General features: G+C 39.3%; 1 protein-coding gene across 2 annotated transcripts in view; it reads right to left on the reverse strand.

Annotated features, from left to right (window-relative positions):
• PPARGC1A (PPARG coactivator 1 alpha) overlaps positions 1-23,856 on the reverse strand; it is a 575,330-nt gene that overhangs the window by 8,851 nt on the left and 542,623 nt on the right. For both annotated transcript variants that reach the window (XM_090035708.1, XM_090035709.1), the window contains exons 6-10: positions 21,467-21,512; positions 21,285-21,358; positions 9,866-10,778; positions 9,209-9,313; positions 8,954-9,074 (exon numbers count right to left, since the gene is read on the reverse strand). In XM_090035708.1, coding sequence (XP_089891834.1) covers positions 8,954-9,074; positions 9,209-9,313; positions 9,866-10,778; positions 21,285-21,358; positions 21,467-21,512 — 1,259 coding nt within the window. The remainder of the gene's footprint in view (positions 1-8,953; positions 9,075-9,208; positions 9,314-9,865; positions 10,779-21,284; positions 21,359-21,466; positions 21,513-23,856) is intronic.

The raw sequence follows: 23,856 nt of genomic DNA on the forward strand, positions 1-23,856 counted from the left end.
CTGTGGCTGGGCATGGGTACATTTGTGGCTGGGCATGGTGCACCTGTGCAGCTGGAAGCCCAAGCAGCTAATAGGGCTCCCGGCCACAGAGGAAACCTTGTTACAGATGCAAATTAAAGCTGGACACCAACCAGCTATAAAGTTAACATACATTTTGAGGTCTAACTCTGTAACTTGTTGGACCTTTTTATGGTGTGATAGGTGCTCTGCACATGTAGCTGGTTTCAGTTAATTACACAATTAACTAGCTAATTGTGCAATTCCTGTAACTTGTAAGAGTGGTCTTACTTTGTGTGTACACAATACCCACCACTATGGGGACCCCAATTTCACTTTGGGACTAGCATATACAAAATAATAAATACTGAATTATAAATCCACACATAGCAGACAACTCAGGAATGATCAGAATTCCATTATAATCCACAGTAATTCATAACCTCAAGATTAAGGAAGACCTGTTTTCAGCTTGACAGACAAATTTTAATTAAATTAATGGTTTCTTGGACAAAGGAAAATGAAACATTTCTTGAAGTTACAGTTACATTTTTTATTTGCTCTTTTGCCACTTGGAGCAAAGGTACTTTTTGAATTGTCAAGGCAAAGCCATCTCAAAGCCTCCTGAGATAAAATCCTTGGCAGAGTGACAGAGAGGCTAGGAACCCCTGTGAGGGTCACCTTATGGATTTTCTGATTAATACTCCACTCAGATGGATTTGCCAAGCTGCAGAAGAGGCAACAGGTGGAAAGGGATCACCACATCCTAAGTTTCCCAAGACCAATAGGGCAAAGTAGCACTAGTCATACAACTCTTCAGTGCAACTTAATCTTCCCCAGTCCTAGGCAGCCCAACTTGTTAAAATACTAGGATTTTCCCTTTTACCACAGATGTAGCATCCTGTCTAGAGCCAGATCTTTATCTGGAATAAAGTACTGTCTCTCTACTCCTCAACAGAGTGCTGTCAATTTTTACTGGTAGAGAATATGGTTTTACTAGTGGATAATATGGACAACAATGCAGTACAAAGAACTTAATGCTACTAAGAGAAGCATTTTGGGTAACCAAGGTGTTATAAGGATGTGCTATGAGGGGAGCAGCTATTTCTTGGTCACACTCTCACCCATTTCTTTTCATTATGTCTCAGCCCAGATCCATTTTCCTGCTAACAGGGGAAGACCTTTCAGAGTAGCTTTAATGAACTACAGAGGATGGGAGGATCTGATACAAGTCTTCCAACATCCCTGTCCAAATTCTTCTTGCTTTCCTTAGTTTGGCATGAGAAATCACTTGTCCCATAAACTTTAAAAACAGGAAAGTCTGCACAGTAATTACTTTTTTAGGCCACCTTATCAAATCAAGGATTTAACCACATTAAAATACTTGATAAGAAACAGTTCTATTGATACTAGCTATTGAACTAAATGACTACCAGATGGAGCAGAACATAACATAGCAGACTGTCTAATACACCTTAGATGAGCTAATGTATCTCGAATGAAAGAAGATAGGGCATTTTTACATGTGGTTTGCGACAAGGCACTAGGTGCTTTAATTAGTGAGCTGTGGTAATTAAAAGCACCCACGTGTCACATGCATCAGCATCTCCGCACTGGAAACATGGCAACAGGGTGCTTTGAACTAAAGCTCATCAAATGCTTTTTATTTCAAAGTGCCCCACCACCATGTTTTTAGTGCAGGATCGCATGGGGACACTGATATGTGTGATGCGGAAGGCTGCTGGAGCACATCAGTTTCTGTGCCCTGGATTTCCAGCATGTTGGAGCAGGCTCCCCGCACGTCTATAGGAGCCCATAATATTTCACACACTGACATTAAAAATGTAATATAACAATGTGATGGAAATAATTATTGCACACATTTCTGAAAGACTGTATGGGTATGTATGTGTTTTTGTTTTGTTTTGTTTTTCTGTCTTTTTAATAACTTCTAAGACAACTATAAAAATAAAAAAACTTAAACAATTAACACAACCCTAAATGAGTATCACTAAGGGAATAAGCTAAAACTTCATAATCAAGAAAATTCAAATTTAAAGCTGAAATGTACATCTGAATTGCATATGTTGTCCAATATGTAGTCACAAAGAAAAGTTCTTAAAACCATTTTCTTAAATGGTTCCATGGTGGTCTAGGTACTAGAAAACATAGGGTTTATGAAATATTGATATCGACATGGCTAACTTTTGCTTATTTGTGGCTAACATTTGCAATAGGAATGTATTTGTAGTCTTCTCATAAAGACACAAACCTTTTATCCACATAAATAATATGAGCTACATAAGCATAACAAGCTTACAACATACCCCTAAATGTTAAAGTCTTTTGTTTTATACTAAGTTACACATACAAATACCTATCTGTGTATTAAATATGCCCTTTAATGCACTTGGCTAGAGGGAATGATGTGTGAAAAGAGACATTGGAAAATTACAGAAAAATCCTTTTGTCTCTAGAAATCTCCACAGAACCCTGGAAAGGCTGCCAAGATTTTCACCCCAAGTCAGCAGATCATTTACCTTGCATCACAAGCTTTGAATATGGTTCACTGATTTGCTAGGTAAATGAAAAAATGTAAGGATGCCCTGCCAAACCCCTCAGGCCAAACACACCTGTCTTCTTTATTTTCTGGTCCATCTCGAGCACACATTCCTTTTTTCCTATCCTGTAATTTTCTTTTGCAGAAAAGCTACTATACTTACAAACTTGGGTTCCAAATCTATTAGTATTATTTAGAGTTTCAACTTTTAAAAGGCTATTAAGTATTACCAAGATTTATCTGTAGTCAAAATAAGATCAAGGTTTACCATCTCTGTGGACCAGAGAACGGCCATTCCGTCAAAAACTCCCATCTCTGCTACAATTTTTCACGCCTTTCAAACTTCCTCCTCCACAACTTTGTCCTGAACTCTCTCCTTTTTTCACAGCTTCAGCTCTGCAAAGGACTAAGGCTAAGATCCTTGTACGTATTTTGGTGCCTAACCTCCACACTGATTTCATCTTCTCTAAAGCCTGGCTTCTCTGCCCATTGCCTATTCACTTTTCCCTGTTGGCTGGTAGTTAAGTGATCCCTGGACTGTGTGGCAACCAAAGACAGCCCAGGGCAAAGCCATGCTCAGCAATGTCTCTTTCTGCTATTTTTCCCTTCTACCTCTCCTTTGCACATTAGCAGCATGGATATGCTAGAGAACTTTGATAAAGAATCAAGCAGTGTTGCTCTCTGCCTCCTTGAAGAAAATGCACATGCACTGCTTAATAGGGCTGCGTGAAGCTTTAGGTGCTGATTTGGTTTGGAGGAGATTTGGCCTGATTCAGTGGCTGAATCACCGAATTGAATCAGGGGACCAATTAAAAGGTCTTCATTGATTTGAAGCTCTCCTAATCTATTCAGAAAAGATTTGGAGAGCTTCGGTGATTTGGGCAGTCCCTGCTGGCTGCAGCAGGGAATTGGACCTGGACTTCATGCTGGTAAGCAGGAGATGGAGGAGGGAAGGCTGGAGGAGTGGGGAGGGAACCATGGGTGGACCCCTGCCAGGCCCAAGCCCCTGCCTGCTCCTGCAGCCCCCTAAGCACCGCCAACCACTCACCCAACACCCACCATGGCTGCCCCACCTGCCCCAGCTCCTGGTTGTTTTTTGTTTTTATTAAAGAGCCAGGAACTGGGGCAGGCAGGGCAGCTATGGGGGGCTTAGAGGGTGGGCACGGGTTGGGGGGCTCATGGCAGAGCCCCCCATGCAGTGTAGGGCAGTGGGGGGCAGCGGGGATCACCCTCCCACCCAGCAGCAGCTGATAAGTACAGGCTTTTTTACTGTAAAGAGCCAGGGGCTGGCACAGGTAGGGCAGCCATTGAGGGTGGGCAGGGGATGGGGCCTCTGCAATTCAGAGATTTGGCTGATTCAGCAGCATTCGAATCACTGAATCAAATCACTCTCCCCCAAATAAGCTGAATCCGAATCCAAATCGAATACTAGCTGCTTCGCACAGGCCTACTGCTTAATCTAAAATTGCACCATCCTTTTTAGCCTGCATGCAATACTCTGAAGCCTGGACAATGCAATATCACTGTGCATATGTAAAGCCACTATATAAAACACAGCAAGTAACTCAGGTGTCCTAAGCAGATATCTGAACTCTTTCTACATTCTTTAAGCCTGTCAGAAAAACCTGCTGATTCCCTGTGAATAGGTAGGTAATAAGCTCATCCTATCCCTATTGTGTATCCCCCTACTAAATGATCAGCCCATCAGTTTTATGACAACATAATAAAGGTGCTCATCCTTAGACCACTTAAAAAAATGCAAGAGAGTAACTGTACAAAAACTAAAAATGGGAATGGATTGGCTTAGTTATGAAAGAATGTTAAAGCAGCTAGGATAAATGCATAGAAGGGATATAGAAAGGAGAGTTCTAACTCTCTAGTTTGAGTCTGCCATGTGTGGAGTTATGCTTGCTGTTCCCGGGCTGTCAAGCAGAGAGCAATGTGCTTGGTTTTTCCCAAGCTTCTAGGCTTTGCCGGTTGCCAGATGGTGCAGGGAAACCTTTTTCCTCTCCTGTTGCTATGGGTGCCAGAGTTTGAGGGGAAGAGGGGGGTTGCCTTTTGCAGAAGCATTGGTTGTTGGCTTCCACCAAAGCTAAGGATTTTGACTAGGTGTGCCAATGCTCTTGCTCGGACTAAAAATGGAGAGCACAAGGACACAAAAAGAAGTCTCCAACATGTTTTCAGATTTTAGCGTCTTGATGCTGGGATTGAAATGATCCAATAATATACTGAAGTGAACAGTAGGAGAGGGCAAAGAATGAAGGTTACTGACACAGAGACACCTCATTCAAACATGTGACTTGCGTAGCTCATTATATACTTTGAAAAGTGCCTTCCACAAATCGGGTGGAGAGTCTAGGTGCCAGCATAATACAAGTAATAAACAGTAATTATCAAGATTAGGGGGAACGGAAAATCATGGAGACAAAAAAGGTAGATTCTTCACCACTGATTATTTACTCCATTTTAGGCACAGTTTGGCATGTTTTAGAGAAACCAAGCATTCATTTACAAAAATAATTTTTTTCTTGTCTTTATGTTGCAAAGCAATTTATTTAATCTAAAGCAATGCTTCCCTTTGTGGCTTCCTAGTGCATTTATCTTCTTACTCGTGTACACTCTCTGGGATGCAGGGCAATCTGTGTTATGAACATTTTGTCAACAGTTAAGAAATCAAAAGGAACGATATTAATTGCAATCTTCTAGTTTGGTATATGAACAGGTATTTTGTTATACTTCCTGACAGCAGGCTCTGCAGACAGCAAGTAATGTTGGAGTGAAAGGTTTGGAGGAAAGCAGTGTAGCAGCAGCAACAGAAGCAGTACAGATTTAAAAGCACTGGATTGCTAAACACATAGTTTAAACTTTTGGTTCTAAAGTATCCCTTCTGTGATATGTCAAACATCCAAAGGTTTCAATGCTCCTAAAGTGCTAATGCTCAGTGTCCCATTCTGTACTTCTGCAACCCTTTCAGGCTTTTTCCGCAATATAACTAGGCCTTAGTTCACTAGCCTTTTACTACTTATTCCCCACTCACTGATTATACAATGCTCTCTCCCATTCTGTGGCACAGAGAATACACTATGTAGCTATCACTCTGCTCTTTGGGCTGTTCACAGACTTTCTTTTGAGATCTCCACCCACTCACTAATTCCTCTCACAATTCAAGCATTATTATTCTGCCTACAAATTCCAGGATTACGCTATTTTTCTGAAACGATACCTTGAGAAAGTAGCTACATAAAACTATCAGCCTGCTGTAGTAAAAGTTTCTGTAGGATCTCAGCAAATACCTGCCACATATCAGAGGAACAAGGCATTCTTCAGTCTTCACTGCAAGTCACTCATTTTGTTTTTAAGATATTTAGTTTTTACAGTCCTTTACATTGTTTTAAAATTGTACAAATGTCACGATGGATGAGTCTTTATTGTGATGGTTTATAAAACTGCCAGTTAGCATCAAGTGATTTAGATAAATCTTGTTAGCTAAAGAGGGCTTTGGCTATTGTCCAATGAACACATATGAGGGGTGAAATCCTGGCCACACTGAAGTCAATAAGAATTTTGCTATTAACTTAAGTAGGGCCAGACTCTCACTATAGGTATTATAAACCTGTTCACCAAGCATGTCATTAAAGCACTCATTGAAATACATCATTTTATGACAGTATTAGTACAATAATGAACCTTGTAATACTTCCAAATTTAGAAAGAAATATTTGAGGGCTAATGCCCACATTTTCAAACTTAACTTTAAACAACTAAGTCTAAAATCAATATAGAGGTGTCCAAATAAATGGCCCAATTTTAAGGGGTTCTGAATTTCCATTAATGTCACTGGGAGCTGAGCATATTCTTCATTTCTGCACATTTCACTTTCACTAAAATGTTAGATATAAATTTAGTTAAGTGTTAGGCCTCCACATTTGAAACTACTAGCTTAGATTTTTAGTCGGACTCTAGATGCTTTCATTAGCTGTATAGTAAGATTTCATGGACAACGTTTAAACATACAGTTATTAGTATTATGTACACATTCACTACTGCATTCAGTCCTGGGTATTGATCCATTAATACCTAACTTCTGAGTCGCACCTTCTGTTCCCCTGTCCCTAGTTATCTCCTCTCTGCAGCCTCCATTTGCCTCCATATTTCTTTTCCCAGTCAACTCCTGAGACCTCGTCTCTAGTTTTTTGTGAGGAGATACCTGTCCAATCCAACACCCACGGTTTTACTGAAAGATAGGCCTCAAAAAAGGAATTTAGTTAATTTAAGCTGAGCGTGATTACGGAAGTCATAGATCAGCCTTTGCAGGGTAAGAAAGGAACGAAAGCAAAAACCACTCCCCAAAATTTAGAGTAATGAAAAAAAAACTTGCAGGAAAACAGGAGGAGAGTTCTAAGGAATGCAAGTGAAAGAAACTCCCGAGGTTGAAGAGGGCATGAGTATCCCTCAACAGGATGGGGATCAAAGAATTTACTGAGTAGGAAAGAATTACAGAGGGTGAAGAGAGGCCAACGGTAAAAATCCTGGCCTAACTGGAGTTAATGGGCACTTAATCATTACTTCAGTGGGCCAAGGTTTCACTCCAATGTACACAGAATAACTTGGTCTGATTTTTACAAAGTTTTTAAAAATAATACTGAAGGTAGCTTTTTGAGAAAAAAAAATGATTGGATTTTGTCTGCTTCTGATGTGACACAGATACAGGCATTTGGTTTCCTAAGTTCTGTTATACTGCATTTACTGGTATTTTAACAGGATATAATTTACCATACTGCTGGGTTATTTCAGTGGATAAATGCATACCAGGTGCTTGCTTTTACTTTTTAAATGCAGTTTTGGTTCTGAAAATGTCTAAAAATTGTTTGATACACAGTAAAAGCTGTGTTATCTGGCACTTTACCAACCAGAATGCTCTTTTAACTGGCATCTGTCCCACCGTGGCACTTCTGGTTTCGCTGCCACGAGCCAAGTCCCACTTCTTCTTCATGGACCATGGCCCAGGGCAAAGCAGCCTGTGTGGGGCCCCCCTCCCTGTCCTCCGACACACTGACGCCAGGGAGTGAAAGCCCTGGCACGCCAGACGTGGCGGCAGCCCAAACAGGCAAAGATGCCCTCAACCCACCAGACTTAAGATAAATACAACTCTCAGATAACTGGCATATTTGATTAACCAGCACCCCTCCATTCCCCATGGATGCTGGATAACAAACTTTTACTGTATATGAAATTGCACCTGGGGGTACCCAAAATTGCTTTAATTTTCTTTTTTGCCACCCTTATACTAGAATACCATATTCTCCTCACTTTCACTTGACTGGCTTCTGTCCAAGTATATATTTGTTTTAAGCTACTGTTTTTATCTACTCAGCTGCATGATTCAGCATTACTTATAGTAAATAAAGTACAATAACTGATATGGAAGCAACATGATAAACTCATGACAGATCTCTTTGCGTCTTCAATGAATGCTATACCTACCAAGTGAGATTACATCTACTAGATATTAGTGCATGTGTCTAAGTAGCTAGTAGATAGCTCAAGAGTTTAAGAACTAACAACAACAGCTCAGATGCAGTATATCCAAAGTCCACTGAAGCCAATAGGAACTCTTTCTGCTGGCTCAATGAACTTGGATTGGAGTTATAGCTCAAAGCACTTTAGAAACAAGAAGGATCAACCACAATTTCACACTTAAGAGAATTTCAGGCAAAGTGAGACTTTAACACAGCCACCAAGAAGAGTAGGAACAGAGAAATAAATAGAACAGCCCCAGCTCTTAGCACTCTTGCTGCTACCCCAGACTGCTTCTCTTTATTGAGGAACCTGTGCACAGCTCTGTATCTAAGCCCAAAAGCAATATCAGAAGAAATGCACAACTTTTGCAGACAATCAAGCAAGTAACTCTAATGCAAAGCCCACTAAGAACATTGTAAAGATTCTCATTTTTAATGGACTTTGAATCAGGCTTTAAGGAGACACTGCAAAAGCCAAGATCTCAACTTGTACAGGTTGGTTAATCCAGAGCCAACGGGAGGGGCAGGATATGGAGAAGCAATAACAAGAGAAAAGGAGAAAGAAGGAGAGCACATAGAAAAGCAGAAGTCAATAGGGTAGGCCACCAACAGGGGAGGTAGGAGGCCCACAGGGGTGGTTCAGACTGCAGTCAAATTGCACAGCCCCATCACATTTCATTTATAAAGACAGTGGCAATATGGAACAGAAGATGAGAAAGATAGATCCTACTCGTGCTGCTACTTGCAACTCAGTTGCCAGACTCAGTAACCATTTTTTCCTCTTGTCCCACATACCGGGGTGTGGCAGGGGTGGGACTTAGGGTTGTAAAAATCACCACTGTCTATTTCAAAATAAAATCATCTTCACAGTGCTTACAATAGCTTTCTGCCTCTGCCTCTCCCTTTGTTTGGCCCTTTCCGATTCCCGTTTTTCATACTCTTTGCGGTATTCTTCCCTCTTCAGCCTTTCATGCTGATATTCCTCATAGCTGTCATATCTACAAAACAAATTTATCATGTAAATAAACATTTGAATTTTACAAAGTAAAATTAATCATACAATTTCTGGAATGTCTCGTTATCACACAAGAACAGAATAAAAAGTGAGCCAAATGCAAACAGAATGGACTACCTGGGTCTACGATTACCGGGTGATCTGGATCGTGACCTTGCATGCAAGGGAGAACTTTTGTATGCTCGGTGTCTACAGTGGCTGGACTCATAATAGTAACAAGATCTGTAAGAAGAAACACAGAAGCCATTTGCTACTGCCATTTAGTATAAATCTACTGACATCATTTTCTCTACATACTACCTGGACCTACAATTTCTTCCAAGCTACCACTTAGATTTTCTAGTGACAGTTTTTGATCTGCTAGTCAACTTAGGGGCCTAGAGTACTATCGTTTTCTCCCCTTTGAAGTGTCCCTTATTGATGCTAACACAGAGCATCAAATCAGCCATTGTCAACTTTATCTTATATGGATTGCAGTTAGATTGGCAAAGGGCAGCTTGCAGATAATGGAAAAAAGTCAGCTGAGGAAATTTCTCACCAGCTGTTCTGCCTCCGCTCTGACTAGCTTCACTAAGAGTGTGCAATATTGGCAAGTTTAAAGGATAATGTCAACAAATGTTTGCCTGACAATCTCATTATTTTCAGTGTTAATAAGCTCAAATCAGTAAGAAGAGTTCCTCTGGATTCCATTGCTTCTGCATTTATTATATATATATCACATATATATGATAGTCTTTCCCTTTATATTACTATACTTGCATTTTTATACTGTACCTTGAGGAGGATCTGCTACATGGCGATCTTGATCTCGATCGGGAATATGGAGAACGGGAACAAGACCTGCGTTGAGGAAAGGACCTTGATCTAGAGCATATCCTTTGGGATCTTTGAGAAAATAAAGATTTGGATGGAGACACTGAATCTCTGCATGGAGAGTTAAAAGAAGAGCAAGAAGGCGATACATCAAACAAAGAATAGGCTTGTGTCCCATCCCAAGGGTAGCATAGTTTATCACTTTCATCTTCACTATCATCAAAGAGACCGTCCATTGCTAGTCCTGAATTTATAAACATAGGTAGTTTGGAGAACTGTTCATTACTATAATCACTGTCCCTCAGTTCACTGGTCTTATCTGCCTCTTCTTCAAAAACAGCTTGGCTAGGGTGACCAAAGTGCTTATTCAGTTCAGCCCGGATTTCCTGGTCTTGGAGCTGCTTTCTATTATTGCAGTGGGAACCCTGCTTATTTGTCTGTAAAGTCTCTTTCTTGTAATACTGGTCTTGTTCTAAAGAAGAACAAATCTGACACTGCCATGCAGGTGAAGAATCCTTAAATTCTAGTTGTCTGGACTCCTGAAGTTCCTGGGATATTTTAATATGTATTTCTGATTTTGAATTCACAGACTGACAATAGTCGTGGTCACCAAACAGCCGCAAACTAGGCCGTTTTGTCTTTCTCTCCTCATGTCCACTGGACAGTACTGTTGTCTTGCTGAGCTGTGCATACAGCTCAGACTGTTCTGGACCCTTCTTGATTGGGTTATTTCCTTGAGAACTGGAAGACTCACTATAGCGAGGCTTTTTTGGAGGTGGTACAACAGTCTTGCATGATGACTTCGGCTTAGGTGAAGTCCTAAAAGGATTATCTTGGTTGGCTTTGTGAGGAGGGGTTGTAGGTGGAGTTAGGCCTAAAAAAAGAAGATTTTTTTTAACAGAGAAAAATGCTTTTACAAAAATGTATATTTTTCTTTGCGGAAGATGATACACTAAGGCTCTTTCACCATAAATTGAAATTAGTAGCAGGTTATGCACCAACGGTAATAGTCTTTAGTGCTTCCAACTCCAGTACTAAATGACACCAAATATTAACACATTGCCATCAAGATCTCCAATGTTATTTCTGTCACTTTTTCATCAACATTTGTCTTCATTTATATTTTCTTACATTTATACATATAAAATGTAAGTTGTACCCTCGCTACAGAATTGTTTATTTTCACATGGCAGACAAGGTTCTTTGGGTGAATCTGATATCTTTTACTAGACCAACTTAAACAGTTGGAAAAAAAAAATTTAGCAAGCTTTCAGCTTAGCAAGCAAGCAACAATTTAACACCTTCAATTGGAAATGAGGCAGATCTCTTTGTACAAACCATGGCTAGAGGACACTTAGCACTTTTTCACTGTAAAGATGAACAGAGAAGCTTTAGAAGATTATAAATGTATTTATTCATATAAGTTCATTGTTCCTTCCCTTCATCAGGCTGAGGAAGTCTCAGGCTGAGGGAGACTTCCTCAGCTTGACAAAGGGTTTTTCAACCTGAAAGCTTGCTAAATTTCTTTTCCAACTATTTAAGTTGGTCTAATAAAAGATATCAGATTCACCCAAAGAACTTTGTCTGCCTATGTCCTTAGACCAACATGGCTACAACGTACACCCCTTTATTTTCACAAGATGTTTATGAGGGAAGATACTTTTAGCATTCACTCCATTTGCTTTTTTTCCTCCTCAAACCAATGAAGCATGTCCCAAGGCTAAAGAAATTAACATTTAAAAACTTGGATGAAAACAAAACTGGAAAAATTTAAACAAATGTTACCAAAGTAATTTCTGTAATACACAGAGCACTAATGCAAGGAAGTACAGCAGCTCTACAACTTGACTGCAATGATTCTTTGTCTCCACAGTTCATTAACTTAGTAAACCATTGCTAATATATGCATAATTTATTCTTATAAGCGTAACTAATAAATTTTGCCTAAAAGGTGGTTCGGCAACAAAACCTAAGTGAACAATAGTAGTAAATATTGCAGCTCCAATGAACCATCCTATTTAAAACTAAATATTAGTGAGTGTCTTGAGGTAAAAGGATTGAAGTTTACCTGATGCTTAGAAACTAAAAACTTAAGTCCAATAAAGACTAGTTAGGTCAATAGTTACTCAGTTTTTCTATAGCATTAATATAATTTTTTAGATCACATCTCTATGAAAATTTGGGCATAACTTAACTCAACTTAAAGCTTTGAAAGTTGTGAATGACAGACACATCCCACAGGTGAACTTGCATTAAAAGGTGTATAAATGTACAGAAAAAAGTATATAAATCAAAGTTTCCTTCAGACTTTATAATAACTAATATTCTGGTAATCGAAAAGACAACAGCATAAACAAATGGGCATGAAGTCACATTTCATTCATTTCAATGCAACTTAAATATTTGCTTACATTTAAGCATGTGCTTAAGAACTTTCTTGAATCAGGGAGAAATAGAAGAGTATAATAAAGATAAGAAAGACCTACTAGGTTACATAGTCCATCCCTTAAACAATCCTAGAGCCAATGTGGCACATATCCTAATGCTTTCATCCAGCCCAGTTTTAAAATGTACGAAGAGAAGGCCTTCCATCTCTCCCCCAGGGAGAAAAAATGTGGATTTCAAATATGGGTAGAGTTTTGTTTTGTATTTTTAACCATGCAATGGAGCTCAGTGGATCAATGCAAATGGAACATATTTTATAGTGTTTTGCAGTAAAGAAGGAAAAACCTCCATCAATGCATAGTGCTCCCTAAGGGCTATAAATGGAGACTAGAAGTCCCATTGCATTCGCTGCAATGAAGATAGGAATAGCAAGACATGAATACTTGATGCAAAAGAAAAGCCAGATTTTGTCTGAACATTTGAAAATATTTTTAAGAGCAGGTCATGTCTATGTAAGGGTTTCCTCTAATGCCGCGAAGGTGAGCAAGAAGTAGTTCCTTACACAAATCCGAGTCCCTCAAAGTTTAAGCTGCCCCCAACTTCTGCTTCACTGACAACTGGCCAAATTCATATATGGAAAAACTACTTCTTGCAGTTCACATTACCCATTTTCTGCTCTTTTTTCCTAACTCCCTTTCAGACTAGTCAGCTTTCAGCCAATTACCCATTTGCAGGCTGGATATTTCAAATGAGCTAACAGCAGTTTAGTAAACTGAAGACAGCAATTCCCCTTTAACATTTTGCAATAAAATTAATGGGTCAGATTCAGCAAAGTGTTAATGACTAAAATAGGATCAGTGTTGTAAAATAAATTCATAAGTAATATTTTGATTTGCCAAATTAGATACACCATAAGAAGTCCTAAGGCTACCAGAGAATTTCTCTTACTTACAAAAAATGGCCCTTTCAAGAAGTATAAACTGGAAAAACTAGCTGCTACTATTTTTTATCCCATAAGCAGCATTTGTAGAATTTGTATACTTTAGATTTTTAATCTAAAATACCATAATTAATATGGTAAAATTCCAAATAAATTCTTTCTATTCACCTTCAGGTCACACAAGCAGCTTTATACAGAACATGAATGCTTTTATAAGTGATGTAAGCTAACCAGTAAGGAGATCAACTTGCTGGTCAGAGAAGAAACCCAAAAGCATGTATGCTACCAGCATTCCTTTAAATGTGCTTGAAATGTCCTAAGGAAAGGATTCTTCTTCACATTTGACACTTTTCCTGTTCTGGAGAAGAAGCAGGAAGTGTCCAAAAAAACAATAAGTTGGTAATAAACTGTTCAAAAAGTTAGATAAACTTTTTTCATTTAACCTGAAAGTGAAAACTGTTTGCATTTCTGGTTTGTTACAAAGCTCTGAATTGTTTTTTGTTTTGTTTATATCACTACTTTGATCCCTACCTCAATCCCTCCCCTCCCCCACCCCAGTCAAATGTCCAAAAAATCTAAATTTTGAGAAATTAGTTGACTGCATACCTACTTGGCCACTGTGTCACATTTGTTCATCTTCACACAAATCACTGTAATCCTGATTTCATGCCATGACCCTAAATCAATAGTGTTAAAATATTCTGTAACCCTTGGATTATTTCATGCACACTGATTTCTCTTTGAATGTGTACATTTTAGGGTTGACAGTACAAGGTATATTCTGTGCTCTCTCTTGAACTTAGCAGGTTTTGACAGATTTATGTAAGGACAGATGGCCATTACAGGCTGAAGGCTGACAAGAGGCAGTTCAGAGCATTGTTAACACACTTGCACAAACTCTCAGCAGTGCAGCACTGTGCAGAATGTAATTCAGACTATAGCTTTTTTATTGCTGCCTATTTTCTTTTGTCAAAAGAGCCTGCTGTGCACAGCAACAAATGGCTGCCATTACCCAGAATGTAATGGGTGTCAGACAAATCACGTAACACAAACAATCAAGAGTATGTAGGTCATATTTCAACAGAGCACAACCTTAGCAATATTTATGATTACTGCATTGAAATGTGCTCTATAATAAACAAGTACCTCTACATCACTCACACTTATGTACTTCTGCACAGCAAATCTGTTAGGAGTGGTACATACTCTACAATCATACCCGTTAAATAGCCTTTTCTTAAAAGTAAACAGCAAGTATTTTTTCATGACATGCTATAAAACCATTTTCTTTGTAGGGATTTTTCTTTAATTGAATGGCTTCAGTAAATGTTAAGTTTTTACTTTGCCTCATGTCTTCTATAGTCTATGAATTTACTCAGTAATCTCTGTTTTAAGATAGTGGATATCAATTTACTAACATTGCTACCAAATCATCACCACCACCTTGCACTTGCGTGGCAACAGAATTTCATGTATGCCAGCTCCACCACCTCAGTTTAATGACCTCCTATATAGTAAGGGAAAACATATGAATGGAAAGGGAAAATATGCCCAAGACAAATGTCACACGTCACTGTACCAAAAACTGAGTAACTCATTTACCTCAGGTTGATCAGAATAAATTAGAGGAGTGCCTCACAGTTAAGTGTAAATTAGACTTTTTATACCACTTTTACAATTCTGTTTTATATAGGCAACAATCTTTTTGCACAAATTGGTGTTACTGTCAGCTTATAAAAACACTTGATTATGTTTGTTAGTGCATTTTGGGGGGCCTTGCAGTCTTTCAGGAAATGCATCTCCTGTATCATTCAGTGAGTGCAGTGAATTCATAAGAGTTATTAAAAATGGATTGTTTCATACCATATGAGTTTGAAAAGCACTGAATGCAAGATAATGGCTTGATTCAAGAAAAAAAATAGAGCTTTTATATGGCACAAGACTACAGAAAATATAACAAAATTAAACAGCTATCATATAATAAAGAACTACAGGCTTGTTGAACACTTAGTTTAATCTTATGGTCAGTCCTGAAGAAAATAAAATGCAGACCCCTGGAAAATATCTAATAATTTACTAGATTTTATTTCCTCTGGACAAATCTCTTTCCTTCATGTATAACTTTGTCAGAAATTATTTTGAGGTGAAACAAGTTCTTACAGAGTAGAAGTTAAGTATCTGCTCTGACAACCAGGGGGTAGCTCGGGCTTAGAGGGAAGCAAATACTGTGGGTTAAGTATATGCAAGGATGCTCATGAATTTCCATTATTCAGTCTAATTTTGTTCATGCACCTTTCCTGTCTGCTTTTCAGAGAGACTACATTTTATCTGCGTGAAGAGCTTTTATTTAGATAAATGTGAGCACCTGTATGTGAACATGTCCCTTCACAGTGAAACTCCTCACTAAATGACCTCTGCTAAGCAGGTGGGGGAGTATGATCCCATTTTCCATTATTTTACTTTTTTATTTGTATTGTACTAGTGTACCAAGCCATTGTGCAATCCATCCCTACACACACGCGCGCGCGCACACACACACACACACACACACACACCCCCTTGTCCCTGTCAGACCAGGCTTCTCTTGGTCTGCTATCTGGGCCCATGTAAACCAGTACAATCTGTTCCATGGACAAGTTGTCAGCAGCTAAACCAGTGCCCCCACCTGGGCTAGCCTGGGTAAGGAGGGTGTGTGGACACCCAGCAGGACCAAAGACAAGATCTGTCAAAGGGCGGAAGAGCTCCCTGCGAGCCAGCGATCATCCAGACCTGGACAGAAGTTGGGTGCCACCAGGTCACTTTGCAAATGATGCAAAGCAACGCAACTAACCTTGGAGTAGAGGAGGGTTGTTACAGCATTTAAGGTGTCCCAAAGGTCACAGCCACCTCGGGACTGACTTGACTTGATATACCTATACAGTAGTTTTGTGAGGCTACTAAAACACGTAGCGAATATGAGTTTTTCATACAGTTAAATGATCGCAGCATGAGCAGTAATGATAGGGAAGAGATGCTCCAGCACTACAGACAGCTCCTGGCTTTGAGTTTTTGTAGAAGTTGTATCCCCGGATACTAGAGGAAAGTACCAGTACAGTCAGCCACTAAGGCAAAAGGATTAGCATTCACAGGAGGGAGTGCAATACATACAGCACAAGATCACATACATCGCTCGCCAGGCACTTGATCACTTGTTGCCACGCCTATGGTTGATTAATTTCAACCACCACATGAATATCATTTAGGATTGCATTTCATGATGCTCTGTTGCCTCCTTATGCTTGAGTCCTTTTGCCTAGCATATGAGGAGGGGACTCTCAGGATGGATGTATTTCTGGTTATGGAGCTGAATATTGGTGCCTGTCCTGATGGACTAGGATTTACCTTCTGCTTTTTGGATTACTAGAAGGAGCACTGGGCACGTCTACACAAGACTCAATGCACAGCAAACAAATTCTACTAAGCATTAGCACGGCAGACAAAGCCTGTGCTAATACTCAGAAGCATCACAAAAAACCACGTTCATTTTCACTAATGCCCAGTAGTGCTGATTACAGCATATTAAGTTAGTACCTGTCATTACAGGCTCTAAACTTATTATGTCATATGATATGGCGCATTAATGAACGTGTAGACATGCCCACTGCTAACATTATTAACATTATGCCAGTCCTGCTAGCCGGCTCCTGAAGCATGTATATCCTATTGCTGCCCAAATCATACAACTTTCTCCATACTTCATAGTAAGCTGTGAATGAATGACTTAGAGCCATCTGAAGTCTTGAGGTAAGCAGATTTAACTCCACTAGAGTTCTAGCTGCTGATACCAACAAAGCATTTGGGCTCCAGCAGATTTTTCAAGATTCTACAGTATCTGGCAATACATGTTTCTTTAAATTTGCTATATAACATAATATAGTAGGAATCAGCTTAGAAAGCTGTGGTTTAATGAGACAATGTACTTGAACCTTAATGGTGGGCCACTGAAATATGCTCAGTACTAAGAACATCTTACATACCTGTTGTCCCCTTTTAAAAATCTTTTCTTTATTTCCTGCAGTTTGACAAATATAGAAATTATTTTTTCACGTTAGGAAGGAAAACATTTAAATTTATGGATAAAAAGCCCCTTCTGAAGCAAAAAAGCACATGGGAGAGAGAACATTTTTGTGTTCAACTTTATTTATACCCATCCACAACATGCATGTGATGAGGATTGATGGCTGAAGTGGGAAATGCTTGTATTTATTTATTTTTCTACTGCACGGCTAATTCCTCAGGGAGGGAACCGATGCCATTTTCAGCAGAGAGATCAAGGGAGTTGCTATTTGTATTAAAATACTTTGTGCTTCAATAGTGTGGGCAGCCCTACAGTTCAGCAGTGAGATCAAGGCAACTGCCATTTAAATTACAATAAATAGTACTAGTTCAGTGCGTTGTATGAGCAAAAAGAGCAATGTGGTTACCTGGATATAACTGGGAATTGCCAGGGTCTCTTTCCATACAACTGCTAGGCATTAATCACTATTGCTGTTGTTACTTTTATTACCAAAGTAGGCCCTGATCCTGCAAAGAATTGCTAAATTAGATTGTACAGTTTTTGAGACACAGGCTCTTTCTCATATGTGTTTGTATAGCACAATATGGCCTAGGCACAACTGCCATACAGATAAATAAATTAATAAATGCATCATTTGAAAACAGCAGCATTGAAACTGCCAGCTGGGTCTTTAGTTGTAGCCATGCTGATCTAAGGACACAGGCAGGCCAGGTTCTTTGAGTAGATGTGATATCTTTTATGAGAAAAAACTAAGTAGTTGGAAAAAAGTTCTCTGCAAGCTTATGGGCACAATCACCCTTCTTCAGGCATAGGGAGCCTCTGCTGTTCCAAGATCTCCAGAGCTTTCCGAGAATGAAAGAAGCTAAAAGTGTGTCAGGATGTCAGCGAGAATGTAAATAGGTGGAATTAGGAAAACAAAAAGGTAGACAAGGAAGTGGGGGGGAGGAAGCTAAAGGTAAGTAAGGGAGACTCTACAGTAGTAGTTTTCCAAGACCGAAAAGAGGCAGTCTGTAGAAAAAGTAAATAGCTGGAAATTAGGAAGACAAAGGGTAAATAGGAAAGGTTAACAAAGTTTACTGCTTTTTACCATTTTGGATATTGATTATGGTGTCCAGAAAAGAAATGCTGGTGTTATCCCCATGAATCGCACACCATTAGTTATGACATGCCAACCTTCCCTGGAACCTACATGGAAAATCCTCAAACAATTGCAACCCATACTAGAAGAAAACCCATTTCTTAAAGAGGTCTTTCCAGAACCACCCATCCTAGCCTTTAAACAAGCATCGAACCTCACTAGCCTCAACAGCAGAAGCAAACTCCCTATGACCCAAACCATACCTAATGGATCCAGACCATGTCATGACAAGAAAATAAAACCTGCCAACGTATCTCCACCACTCCCACAATAACTATACCCCACAACAGAACCATCACCATTCTTGGATCTTACATCTGCACCTCCAGAAATTTTATACATCTCATCCATTGCACCAAATGCCCTCATGGGGTGACAAGGAACAATCGTAATAAGCTGATAGAGAACAGGTTTAGGTTAGAGACCAGAAGGCAGTATTTTACAGTTAGGGTGGCCAAAATCTGGACCCAACTTCCCAGGGAAGTGGTCCTTGCCCCTACCTTGGGCAAATTCAAGAGGAACCCAACATGCATTCCTGCGTGTGGCAGGGGGTCAGGCAGATCTCTTCAGGTCCCTCCTGACCCTAGCTACTATGAAACAAGAATACCCAATTTCCTGAGGGGCCACATTTCTTACAAGAGAACTGAGCTGATCTCTCAGTTCTAATCTTCAAAGGGAACTTACAAAACACCTTTCGCAGATGACCGTACAAACTTCTCTTCATAAATCTACTGGATACAAACAAATCATAGACTCAATATAGACATTGGATTTATGACACATTACAATCTGCCTAACATCTGATTCACCAGGTACCTGCCAGACCTGACCTTTTACACTCTCCCCCCACCCTGTTCCTCCCTTCCCCTCCTTTTCTACCCTTTGTCTTCCTAATTTCCACCCATTTACTTTTTCACAGACCTTTTCTACCATGGAGAACTACTATAGCAGAGTCCCTCTTACTTTTTCCCCCCTCGTTCTCTCTCCCCCTTCCCTTTTCTACCTTTTGTTTTCCCAATTTCTACTGATTCACATTCTCCCCGACATCCTGTCACACTTTTAGCTTCTTTCATTCCTTGGAGATCTCAGAACAGCAAAGGCTCCCTGGGTCTGAAGAACAGTGATTTAAAAACCTGAAAACTTGCAAAGGTGTTTAAATCACCTTGCAAAGAATGTTTTCCAACTACTCAGCTGGCCTAAAAAAAGATATCACATCTACCCCAAGAACCTGAACTGAAACTGCCAGTCGCTCATTACAGGTGGAATGTTTACATTAAGGCGCTGCTCATTTAAGCTGCTGAGCAATAAAATAAAATCCCATTTCTCCCTCCTGGCTGAACTCCCACCTCCAAAAGAGATTTGGAAGAAGTAGCTCCCACATGATACCAAGCAGAACTCCTGGCAGGCTGCCATTTGTGCTGTTGTATTCAAGAAGCCTACTCCTACTCCCAACTGTTAACATATGGAAGTGAAGTAGTCTCCAGGAAAAAACACCTATAACGTTCCTGTTGAAAGATTTCATCCTATGTTGGTGCTTACCCATATGGACATGCAGCATATTTTTACTTGCCAACTCTGTATCTTGTTGTACAGTGGGCCTATACAGCTTATTTTGTCTGCACATAGAATCAATGGAATGAACTCCAGCTTCCAAGTCTTATGGCACCATTATACATTCTCGAGAAGTTCTCAGTTCTCAGGAAGTGATTTCTTATTCCTGGACATAACCAGAAATAAGCGTGTAGGGTGTTGATTTATTTACTTTTTTTATTAGCAGTGGATAATAGTCTTGAGGAAGTTACCCTTTCACATGTACCTCCTACATGTGTGAGGCCTCTCCCAACTATATAATGGGGATTTGAAATCAATAATCCAAAGGAAGTTCATAATCTAGGCCCAAGCTCCTTATGTAAAACAGCCATTGAGTTCCATACTTATTTAGACCAGCTGAGTATCTACCCTGTAATATTCCCTAAGTTTTTGTAACTCAGCATCTTCTCCATCACACATACTACTGCAAGAAATCTCTCTAGTACATCCCTCAGCCTTTAATGCTGTTGTGTAGGGATAGAATTATCCCACTCTATGGTTATGGTACAACTGCACCCAGCATCTTATGTTCAGTTCTGGGAAGGTCACTACTAGAAAAATAGTGGCAAAATGAAAGGACCTGAGGGGAAAAGTGTAAAAATGACCTAAAATCTAGAATAATGGACTTTTATGGGCAGAGAAAATGAATTAAATGGATCTAGCGTGGTGATGCATAATAAAACTCTATATTTGAAAGGTCTAAACCAAAGAGTAGGAAGAAGAATGGCCAGGGGTAGAATCAAGGGTGCAAAGAGTGTTAATAGCATGAAATGAAGAGAAGGGGGGAAAAAAAATCAGTTAAAACTTCCTTTAAGACTGTGAAGCAGCTTCCCAATGGAAGAAGTAGAAATCCTGCTGCTTGGAACATTCAAACCTTGAGTTTGCAAAACACTAACACACACAATCAAGAGCAGTTCCTACACTGGCATGCAAAAAGACTGGCTGACTTAACTTTTCCATATGGAACATCTATTATTCTATGCTGTGGGATTTGTATTTGAAAGATGATGTCCAGCAATACACAAAGCTAAATGGGGATGGAAATGTATGCCTGAGAAATGATTTCATTCACATTTTTTCAGATATTATGCTCTGCTGTGCAGGTTTGGAATCATACATTTTTAAACATGTTCGTCCCAGGTAACTGGGTAAAATGTAGATGTTAAATTATAGTACAATGCATCTCTCAGAGGCCATGTTAACATCTCACTATACATTTCATATTAAAGTCACATGTACAGAAAAATTGCTAATGTTCCACGACTCTCACCTGCAGTTCCAGAGAGTTCCACACTTAAGGTTTGTTCAATAGTCTTGTTCTCAAATGGGGAACCCTTGGGATCACTGGAAGACAGGGCACATTTATAAAAACAAGCTGAAATGGAGTTGCTGTAGCCAAAATGTATTGAAACCCCTTCCCTTGCATAAACTTTTACACTTCTTAATACTTACTTTGGTGACTCAGGTGTCAAAGGAAGTGATAAACTTGTTGGTTTGGCTGAAGACGGGAAAAAAAGAAACCAATTATGAAATACTTGAAGACTCAGAAAATTTTATTAACATTTTTTGTTTCTATCAGTGCTGGAATTCTACCTGAGCTCAGTAAGGATAAACTCCAGTAGTTTGAGAAAGTACTTCAATATATCTTGTGGATAAATAACAGTAATATTAATCCTGAGCCCTTGTTACTGGCGTACAACACTCCTTTACATTAATTACTATACCTCTGAAACATGACATAAAGCCTCAACACTAGGATCCTTTAAAAAATAAAACACTTTATGTTAAAAATCAGTGAGGAAATAAACAGAATATTCTGTGGAAGTGTTATTTCTCTTACATTTAATTTAGACTACAGTTCACGTTTTATTTGGAAATGAGAGCAGCAGAATAACTACAAAGCAACAGAACGTTATGAATATTCAGTTGATTTTACTTCTACAATATACAATTTTATATACAGCACTGAGAATAGGTCGTTTTTGTGAGGCCAAAACTCAACCAGCTATAATCTAATTTTTTTGCAAATTACTCTGACAAGCTGCAGACATAATCACAGATGGTTAAAATTGGGGTTTAGCTCCCAGTGCTAAAGTCCTGATGTAAATGAACAAAGAGATGTATACAATGTTATTTGTCAATACACCTCTTCCGTAGTTTTCATTTGTTCAAATTATCCTTTTCCACAGCAAACCAATATCTAAAATATTTTTCAGTCTCCCTTAAATTGTGAATTAAAATGTTTAAAAACTAAAGATACTGTCATTTCAAAAGTTTAATTTTCAGAGGTGGTGTTGATATTTAACTGTAGAACATGTGCATCAAGAACAACTATAGGGTATTTGGTCTACAAATTAATTATTTAAAGCCAACCTTTCCTCTCCAACACTCCTGCACTGCAGATCTTTTATCCAGAATGTCACTATACTACATTTTGTATTCATTCCAAGCATGGCACTCCCATTGACATAAAAAAATTGTATATGCAAATTGATCATATTTTTTAAGCTCTAGAGAATTTCCAAAAAATTATTTATTTATTTTAAATTAAACTAATCCTCAGGAGTCTGGCATTGTTTTTTTCTTGTTATGAAAGTTAAAGAAGAAAGATCTGGTACTTTCATGCACCTTCTTCAGAAGCCACAGTCAAAGAAAGGTCGTATGCCTGATCCAGTATAGCTGTCATTATGTACAAACTAAAAAGCGTCTATAAGATGAATAGACTTTACTACACATATATGTTCATTAGACAAAAAACTGTGCCTAGTAATACTTGCCCAATTATGAATATCTAACTGTAGCTGTAAAGTGGCCATGGGATGCCAAGATTATTTTTAGCTTTAATGGCAATGAGTAGAAACTACACCTCAGAGAAGGGCTGCTACTGAATTTAACATAGTAAAAACTACATAGAGCTTACACTCAACATATTTTCTTCTTTGGAAAAAAGCCCTTGAGTTCCACTTGGCTTTTTGAAAGATGAGGTGGAAAAATACAGTGCCATGTACATCTGTGACAGAGATGGGAACAGAACTCAGAATAACTCTTGGGCCACCTCCAGACGATATAGTTGTTGCAGGTTAAAAGTGAGCACCCCACAATTTTTTTGTAACATGCCAGTCATTCAGGCAAGTTATTCCACAATAAAAATGGCAAGCCAGTAACAAAGATGTCCCACATCTAATACAGAACATCTTTGGGCCTAGTTTCTATCATGGTTTGAAGTGAATGTTTGATGCATTAAAACCCCACTGTGCAGCCCAACCCCTCAACTGCACCTAGGGATGCACCAAGCTACCACTGGCACATATGCTGCCAACAGCACATCACTCGTCCTCAGCTGTACATGGCACCAGGTGACCAACACACATGCAGCCAGCTGCACATCAGCTGTAGCTCTAGGAGCTCCCTGACCCGCAGGATGTGTGCATGCCATTTTACAGTGCACAACATGAGCAGCTGTGAATTGGGGATCTTCCTGACCCACAGCCACCTGTCCTGTGTCCCTTTAAACTGTTCCTGATCCCCAGCTCACCCACACATGGGTGAATCCAAGCAGCAGCCCATGAAGGATTGGAATCTGACAAGTTTTATGATAAATCTGAAAAACTGAGTATTCTGCCGTGCATGTGTGGCATGGCAGGACCTGAGAGTTTTGAGATCTGTAATAAAGTTTATCAGAACAAAATTAATGACTGGCTGGGGCCTCAGTTCCATGCTTTGACATTAATTAGATATTTTCATAGTTAGAATGGTTGGAAGGGACCTGAGCAAATCAAGTCCAACCCCCTGCCATGGGCAGGAAAGAATGGTGGGGTCAAATGTCCCCACTAGGTGATTAT

Source organism: Crocodylus siamensis, chromosome 2 (assembly GCF_052110815.1).
Source record: "Crocodylus siamensis isolate JL-2025a chromosome 2, ASM5211081v1, whole genome shotgun sequence".
NCBI lineage: Eukaryota > Metazoa > Chordata > Crocodylia > Crocodylidae > Crocodylus > Crocodylus siamensis.